Genomic DNA, 9,757 nt, shown 5'->3' on the forward strand with positions numbered 1-9,757 from the left:
CCTTAGCCACCGCTGCTCCTCCCTCAACCACCGCTGCTCCTCCCTCAGCCAGCGGGCCTCTTCGCCAATCGGGTTTTCGTTTGAGGATGAAAATGTGAAGCATACGTGGGATTTTGACAAGGGTCTCAAGGAAAAGGCGAGGATATGGGGTTTTTGAAGTAGAGGCAGTGTGATGCTCGAGCTTAAAGGTAGTGCAGATGGCAACATTTTCTACACCTCCCTCTGTGTGTGTGTGTTTCTGCCTGGAGATTCTTGAAAAGCTACAGAGATATGGTGTATGTCTGTATATTTATGTACTCATGGTGGTGGGAGATTTAATGGAAGATATTTCTAGAGACTTTGACGGTTGAATTATAGTTAAAAACTGGTAATAACGGCCGTTAAGAACTAAAATAACTACTTTAAGACGGCGGGAAGGGAGAAAAAACAATATTTCATTAATTTTTCCATTCAATCAATAAACTTACGTTTCAATAAATTAAGATCACAATAAAATTAAATTAAGTAAACAAATATCCATTACAAATAAATTCAAACTCACATTAGGTGAGACGATGAAATAACCTCAAACCTATTCATATAACATCAATCTTAACACTGGACTGAAATTTCAGTGCCATTTGGAGTATAAACAACACACACAAAAACCACATTACATATAATAACACGCCTTGTATTGCTTCTTTTGAACTTGAAATTAGTAACTGTAACTAAATCCTTTGATTCAGATACATTTCAGTTTCTCGTTCATCAATTCAAAGTAAAACATCAATATAGCATAAAGATTGTATCTATTATGCAGCCCATAAAGGGGTTTGCATCATAAATCCTACTGCTTTTAGGGATTGGAATTTCAGACAATGATATCTCCAAATGTAGATGTTCAAGTGAACTCCCCCTCAAATCTTTGCTCATAACTGGACCAAGAATGTGTGCACTACCCAAAAGAAAATAAATCATAGGCAGGTTTAGATGCCGAAGCAGGAAAGAAATGTGGAAATTTTCAGTTCATAAATAGGGCGAAATTCATGCCAAAAGCCATACTTCTCCACGACAGTTGACTAATGATTCAAAGACTGGTTGTCCAATACACACGGTAACACATTTACCAACTCTAGATTTTCGAGCTTTTTAACTCCAAACGGGATTTCGAATAATTTTATTCCAAGTATGAGCTACCCACTAGTAATCGATCAAACAAAAGCTTGAGATGCTAAATAATCACAAGAATATTAAATTGAATGCCACGAGTTAAACGACTGGATCCATTATCATAGATCTTGATCTCATCTGCATGAAGTGTCAGGGCAGGTTGGACCTCCCGTATTCCATCCAAGAGAATAAACTGGTACTGATGATGATCAGTCAAGCTTTACATTAGAATACAGAAGGGTGTCTCTCGTGAGTGGCATGTTCAAAAGGAAAAGAATCTGCAACCAAAGAGAGAGATTCAGATAATGTTCCGCAAATGTGTTTCTCATATGATAGGGAGGCAAGAACAACAGACGATCCATATATATTCAAGCATCATATGACCATAAGTCAGTAGTCATTGAAACAATGTAAAACTAAACTAGAAAACCCCACTGAGGACCTGCTTTTCAACATTGTAGTATACTCAACTATCCACCAGATCAAAATAACCGTCCCTTTTGTGCCACAACATCCCCAAGTTTCACCAGATCAACTCCTAATATTGTTCTAGTGAGAGGCAAAATCCCCAGTTATTACTAAATTTCTTGACCTCAATTATCAGTATTCCTTTTATTCTTTCTGTGCAATTCGATCCCCTCGGCCTTTCAATTAGATATTATTTTGCCTGGATTTCATTTCAAAATTTTCATGATTTACAAAAGATGGCACTATAACAATTTGATTGAATATAAGGATTGTGCACAACATCTTGCAAAGGAAACTTTACCCCCAAAAGAGTGGCAATAAGAAGAATGATTCCTGTTATCCAAGCCAAGGTCGTTCTAACAAACAGCACTTCTGCAATTTCGGTTGTGTTTGGAGAGGCTTTTGTTTCCTCCAACCAACGAGCAGATGGTCGAGAAGTTACTGTGACGTGGAACATATTCTCCAGCTCTGGGCCTGCACGACCACTTTTGGCAATGACTCCAACAATTTTTCCTGCCACGCAACAACTATTATTAGGTTCCACGACAAAATTATAAATAAAGAAAAAATGTGACTGGTACTGTTTGTAAGCAAAATTGATTTGCAAACAGAAAAATATTAATCTATAAGGAAAAGTAATCAAATGGAAGAACATTCTCCATATTTGAGCAGACTATTGTTGAAGAATTTTTAATACAGAATATGTCAACTGCCAAGCATGACATGCATCTGTAGGTCAGGAAAAAAAAAGCAACAAAAGACATGCTAATGTATGAATAAGCAAACTAATTCAGCTTCTCAAAGCCATCAGCACAGAGAACAATACAGAAAGACCAATTAACATCATTATCGAACAAAAGGGCATTTAACCTTGGTATGCTGCCTGCAAGGAGTCAAATGCCTTTGAAATGGAATTGACAAATACTTCCAATCCACTCTGAGCGATGCCTTCTTTTCCATAATGATCTTGTAAAGCCTGTGAAATAAAATAACTCTGAAGCAAAGAACTAGAAATGAAATCATGTAATGCCCACCAGATGTTCGATGTATAGAAATCACAGGAAGTTATTTCAATCTCTATATGCTAAGAGTTCTCTAGTCATTAAAACAATTGAAGTTAGCAGATTCCACAATCTCCTCCATTGTATTACAATAGATGCACAATTGGCTCAATGGAGACTAGCTCTACCTTAGCTTCCAAAAGCTCATTTATTTTACTTAATTTCTACATTTTGCAGACAAATTTATAAACAGAAAGGACTCATCAAAAGAACTAAGCATTATAATCTTCTGCAGTTAGCTTGCCAGTGAAGATGCACGTGTTTCTTGAGAATACGGGAGGAGTCATACTGAGATAACCAAAGGGTAACATAACCATCTCCAGCCTATAATAATGTTAAATTTCCACAAAGTAGATTATTAGGGAGCCACCAAAAGAAACTTTTAGCTAAATTAATCAATTAGAAGATTAGAATCTGCCGAATCACCTGTTTGAATATTCACGATAAGCTCTAATAACAACCTCTGAAAAAACTATAATTTAAGAAAGGTTTAGTTTACCTTGATTCCATCATATCTCCCCGTAATGAGCTCTGCTGGACTCCGCTCACTTTTTGCAAACACTTGATGTATCTCTTTTGCCCTTCTAATATTATTAACGAGGGTCACAAGACTCGTTGCGAATTCCCTGTCAGCTCTCTGTCGAATTCAAAATAAAGTCCTTCAAACATTTTTAGAAATAAAGGAAGTAATCGTAAATAAACGAAATCAATGGCAACATTGGAATTTTTTAATATTAAGAACCTCTGACATATGAAGTCTTAGAAAGGCTCCATCAGCCATGGGAAGGATTAACTCTCCATTCAGTGGTCCTGATGCATCCCCAGTATATGATCCACCCAACCAAGATGCCTGAGAGCAAAATTCAAACATCTTATAAGTTAAGCTTTAGACAACGGGGGAGGGGGGAGGAACAGAGCGAGAGAAACAGGACTAACAAAATCACTTAGTTCTTTTTCTGAACATTCAGGATCACTTGATTCTCCATTCAATGAGACCAATGACACTTCATTTTCATCTGAAGCAACATAAGAGGTAGATTGGTCAAGGAATTCAGATAAGATGATGACTTTGGATGATGTAGCAGTCTCAGAGGTGAGTTACCTGGAAGCTGAATGTCCACTCTTTCATCTCCCTCAACCTTGATCCTCAGAGCATTGCTAAATGGAGATTTTTTTAAATCATCAATGAGTTGAGAGTCTGCATAGGTAACAGCATTCAGTGACCATTTTACCACAGAAAAAACAAGTATAGGCTGCAACTTCTCGGTAATTTAGTTTAAGCAGCAAACCTTCAGCTCCGGTAACTTCAAGCATTAACATGGCACGAGGCCTATCAAATGGATTAGGCTTAAGCACCTCATTTAGCTGCAAAATGGTCAGTCAGTAAACATGGGCAATGAAATTACAACAGGTATAGTCAAAAAATGAAGAACCAGTTGTATGATATTGTACCTTGGATGAACTAGCAGCAGTAAGTGTAGAAGGGGGTGAAAAGCCAAGCAACACTGATGCAGTAGCACCAATTTCAGATGGAGAAAGTGAACCAGTCTGCATAAATAACCAAAACATCAGCACTTTTTCCAATAAAATAAAACTATTTGAATCTATATAATGAAAAGCAAAACTGCATGAAACTTAAGACAGCATGAAACTTAAGAGAACCACCTCAAACTTACATATCCAGTAGCAAAGTTAATGATAAGAATTTAAACAATTATAACTAGTGAAAATATGAGAGCGTATCTGACAGATACACCTCAAGCAAATACTAAGACAATGATTGATAGGAAATATCAACAGTGGAATTCAAGCTTTTCAAGGAACCACATACACCCGACAAAAATCAGAATCAAAATCAAAATAGTTGGTGAAGCATCACATATTTGGATTTGTTGACCTGAGCAGGGCCACATTAACTATAAAGGCAAGAATAACAAGCTACAAGGCTCCATTGTCTCTTTACTAGATGTTGTAAATCCTTCTATCCTTGGTTTTGGCATCATATCAAAATCGACAATGCTAATGTTTTCAAAGCAAAGATATTAACTACAGGGGCCTTATTGCATGGTATTTCAGATACAATCAGGAATTGACCCTGCTAATGTTGAAACTTTTTAAATTCCTTTGGCTGGCTAGGTCCATTTCTCTTATAATACAACACAAACGCACTCAAGGACAGAATTATATAGATAAAAATCAGATTTTGATATATCATTCTTCAGCTTCAAATAAACAGTCACCATTTCCTTTCTATTGTCTGCACTTGAGACACAAATTTGGCAGTCCATCCAAACAGTATTCCTTTCTTATATCAAACTTCAACAAATTTCATGACCTATTAATGGGAAATACTCATCATTTAATCTATATTTCAGAAAAACAAGCGTACACCAAAAAGACTCTATCTTTGACAAGCCATGTTGTGGATATCTTTCTAAACACTGGATTCAAACTTCACGAAGATACTCTCAATTTCCTTGGGCATCCATAGTTTAAGATAAACCTTTAAGTTGGCATAGCCTCTAGATCAGAACAACTTGTCATCTCAGTCATAGAAGGTCAAAAGGTAAAGGACAACCAAACAAACCAAATTAAAATGGAAAACTGATCTATAGTGATGATTAACCAGAAAACCACATTTGGAGAATTGGAAGCCTGTATGCTCATGAGTTAATTCAAAGAAAAAAGCCCCAAGATAGGCTAAGTCTTCAATCTTCAAACCAAAAGGTTTCTATATCACTAATTCACTACATCATAAATCTTAGAAATTTAGTAACACACAAAACAGTATCAGCAAAGTTTTCAAGTATCTCTCACTGGTCAATGACTCAATTCACAACCACCCCAAAAGGAAATGCGGCCATCAAACGATAGCAGAGTAACGAAATAATTATCTCAAATGTCCAAATTCTTAATTAGATTAAATATCACTAATAATCGCATCAAGTTTTGTTTCAAACTTCAATCGCCCACCGCGACTCTCTCTCTTTCCAATTAATTTCTTATCAAACTTTCAACAAGTCCTGAGGCTATAACCAATTATTCCATCATTAATAAAACAAAAGAGATATATTCATAATACTACAACGCAGTGACACATCGTTTGCATAGAAAAAAATCTCCAATATCGAATCAAAACAACTACCGGAGTTGATGGCTGGCGAAGATATTGGCGAGTAGGGCTATCGAGGAAAACCACCGTTGAATCTCCATAAGCTGCCTGAAACAAATCAAATTAAAAATTCTAACCAAGTTCCAACCTTTCACAACTAATTCAATTCCAATCAGATCCAAACAGATCGCATTATACACTTCTATCATGTGCCAGCACCAGGGTGTATGTTTAGATGCGAACCTTGGAATTCAGAGATACAAGAGAGAGGATGCACAAAAGAATCAGACTGTAAGCTCTTCGAGGATCCATTCTAGAGAGAGAGGGAGAGACGTGATGAGCGTGTGATCTATGTGGTTTCCGACAGGAAGATAGGTGAGGGTGAAGAAGAGGAGTCGATACGACCACGTTTGGATCCCAAGTTTGACAAACTTTTTATTTAAAATGCATAAAACCCCCTACAATTTCACAAGGTTACAGAAAACTCCCCGTGTTAAGGAGTTGTCATTGCATGCCGGTACGGTTGAAAATTTAATTAAATTATTCTATAATTGATTAAAATCAATCATTAAAAATTCGTTTGAATTCAATTTGTAAATTTATCAAATCAAATTTGAACAAAAGCTTTTTTTTCGATAAGATTCCAAGTTCTATTCATGTCCGACTAGATTAATATAAAATTAATTAAATATAATTAAAAAATATCAAATTATTTAAGTTCATTCATATTTGATCCAATTAAAATTTATTAATAATAATTAAACTAAATTCAGACCAAGTTTTTCAGGTTTGATATTATTTAAATAAATTTTGTCCATACCGATACTGTATTCAACTCTATTCGAATCAATTACAGTCCTATACGTGGGGTTATGGGAAGATGATTAATATTTATAGTTTTTTACACCTATTTGACATACAAAAATGACTATTGGAATTCCTTTTTGTAATTGTTATGATCTAGGAATAAAATTAAAATATAATATTTTAGATTAATTGTATTTTAATTCTTTTTTAAAAATATAAAATTATATTTTCTCCAAAAAAAAATTTAATAATTTATCTACACTATCTCGAACAGTTCATTGTTTACATCTGGCGTCGAAATTTAAGAGCTTTTCATATATTACTATATATAATAAATATAGTATCTATGTAAATTCATTTTATTTTCTATGTGATATATACACCTAATTCATATATGCATATTTAAAATTATGATTTTTAATCTTTATTTATTTTATACTATTTGTAAATATATATAAACATAATATATATTTTTTTAAAAAAAATCTGAACCCTTAATTTTAAAATTTGAGATCCAATACTTGCTATCATACTCAAGACTTATTCATTAAATTATTTTTGAAGAATACACATTGACGTGCATAAAAATAAGCTGACCAAAAGAAGTTTAAACAGTTGAAAAAGAAGAAAGAAACGGAAGGCCCATAGTACCTTCTGGGAAGCCCAAGACATCCCACGCCCATATAATAATCTCAGGAGGTCAAGGATGGCCTAGTCCACAATCTAACTAGGCAGACCCAAACAACCCAAGTAGCCCAAGATTTTCAGGGATAAGGGAGGAGGCTCAAGACATCCATGATTTGAAGCATGCTTAAAGTCTAACAAAACATTCGGTTCAAAAGGCTCACACTCCACCATGACATCCAATTGGCCTAGGTGTCAAATGTCAATAGCCACCTCAAACCACGTCAGCTTAAGGAGTCCCACGTGAGTAAGAAGGAACTCCCTAGCGACTAAAACTCCTGGCAAATCAGGGGTCTCCCAAAGCGAAGAGGATTCCTGCTAAAGCACCTATAGCTAAGGATAAAAATAATTTATCCCTTATCCCAACCATCTCAATTAACTTCCTCAAGATTCTCGGGAGTGGGATAAACCCCCGCAAAGGTGGACACTCCCTCTATAAATACAAGTTTGTTCCCTCCAGGCGGGGAACCCGTCTCTTACTCTCTAAACTATCTCTTAAGCTCTCTCTAAGCATATTATCACGTGTTCTTACATTTTTCACCAATTTTATTCATCATATCTAAATTTTTAATTAAATTTGCTTACTTTTTTACTTTATTTCATCTTGAATTCAATACTAACTTGGGCATGGGAGTGCTAATGCCTTTTTTTCAGGTTCCCTCTTTAGGATCCGCATATGTTCCGGCCCAAATTTTAAACAATAGCTCATATCCATTGAACTCATACATTTTTTTATACACATCACATATATATATGTGCATAAAATATAAGTTCAAAAATTCCTAAAATTTCGACTATTCACCTCTTAAAGTTAGAATTCAATGTTTGTCATTGAAAATCCCAAGGTTATTAAAAATGAACAGCGAATAAGGATGTAACATGTAATTTACAAAAATTATTAATGCCTTTAATTTCAAATATAAAAAAAAGAGAGCGTGTGCTGACTAATTCTTTAGAATACCGCAGACAACAGAAGTAATCTGGTGCAAAAGACTTAAAAGAAATTTGGAACAATGAAATTTAATCCAATGACATTTGGCCCAGGCCACAATCATTTATAATTCCGGGCCGGACAAATTAGTGTCTGAATAAACTAAAACAAAGTAAAAAGTCATACTGATATTACCGCCCGTCTCGTATGAGTTACAAATAAAAAATTTAAGTAATTTGAAAAGTCTCGATACTTTCCCTTTTTAACAGAACATCTTTATCAAAACTAAATACATAAATTCTAATTAAAAATCGGACAATATCTCACGCAATACACCAACCGAACACTAAACCTGGTCGAAGATGTATAACTTACAATTTACAAGTCACCTCAGGAAACGTTTTGGTCAAAAATTCATCTCAACCAAAAGTTAATTTTGAACCCTTTCACATGAACCAATGCAAAAGTAACATAAAAAGGAGGAACAAGACAACTTTTCAAGTATTTTTTTTTTTTCCTTTTCTTTTCTCGAATTGCAAACAGACAAAAGCATGATTAATTAGTATTGATCACTTAGAGGTCCCTTCAAATTAGTGGAAAAACCTAATTAATGACTGATAATTGAAAGGAGAATCAGGTTTTGCTTTATAATAATTCATGGTAACCATGAGAGTTATCGTTACAGGTTGATCATTATAAATATCTCGATCATTAATTTTTTATTTTTTCATATGTTTCTTTTTGATTGATTATTACAAATTGTCCGATTATCGTATCGAAACAAGATGGTTTATACAAAATTTATTAAAAGTCACCATAGATAATTGGATAATTACTATGTTATGAATTAGTACAACTTAAATATCATGGTGAATCAGTATTATCGATCACAATCAAATAAATTAATGTAAAAATTTAATTTTGACCACAATTAGAGGGTGTTTGGCGGAGCTTATAAGCTTATAAAAATATCTTATAAAATGTTTGAGAGTTTATCAGCATTTGAAAATATTTGGCAATTTTTTTTTAAGTGCTAACTTTAAGATCTTAAATAAGATATTTTGGTTCTTATAAACTTTTAAAAAAAAAAAATTTAACTTCACCCAACTTTTTCTAAAACATCTTATAAGCTCTTAAATCTTAACACTCGATAAACAAAAACACTCATAATTTTGTCAGTATTTCACTTTTACCCTTTATATAATTAATCCCCCGTAAAAAAAAGGCAAAATTATCTATTTATATAATTTTAAACTATAATATTTAATGAGTTTTTTAGCATTAATTATACATCTTATTGCAAATTAACACTTTAAGAGCTTATTCTTAAAATAAGATTAAACATTTGCCAATGAGGTCTAACGTAGTTGGCGAAGCTAATTCCCGATGATCTTAGAGGTCATGAGATAGAACTTCGCTTTATGCGTGGGATGTTGTGTCTATTAAATAATAGGTGTATTGTTTCTATTGAATAGTAGATATTGTTTCTACTGTAGTAGTAGTTTGGTGATTAGATTTTGTTTACTTGATATTATTGATATG

General features: G+C 34.1%; 2 protein-coding genes across 2 annotated transcripts in view; both read right to left on the reverse strand.

Moving 5' to 3' along the window:
* Positions 1-397, reverse strand: part of LOC105171867 — a gene marked incomplete in the record, with an annotated part of 4,230 nt that extends 3,833 nt beyond the window's left edge. The window contains 1 exon segment of the mRNA XM_011093117.2: positions 1-397. Within this exon segment, the coding sequence (XP_011091419.1) occupies positions 1-207 (207 nt within the window).
* Positions 990-6,223, reverse strand: LOC105171868. The gene is made up of 11 exons (XM_011093118.2): positions 6,037-6,223; positions 5,827-5,901; positions 4,134-4,229; positions 3,971-4,046; positions 3,784-3,879; positions 3,618-3,697; positions 3,424-3,531; positions 3,181-3,318; positions 2,491-2,596; positions 1,922-2,133; positions 990-1,430 (listed from the first exon to the last, which is right to left on the reverse strand). The coding sequence occupies exons 1-11, from the start codon at positions 6,103-6,105 to the stop codon at positions 1,362-1,364; spliced, it is 1,125 nt and encodes a 374-aa protein (XP_011091420.1). The 5' UTR covers positions 6,106-6,223; the 3' UTR covers positions 990-1,361.

The sequence above is a fragment of the Sesamum indicum genome, linkage group LG10 (genome assembly GCF_000512975.1).
Source record: "Sesamum indicum cultivar Zhongzhi No. 13 linkage group LG10, S_indicum_v1.0, whole genome shotgun sequence".
Classification (NCBI taxonomy): Eukaryota; Viridiplantae; Streptophyta; class Magnoliopsida; order Lamiales; family Pedaliaceae; genus Sesamum; species Sesamum indicum.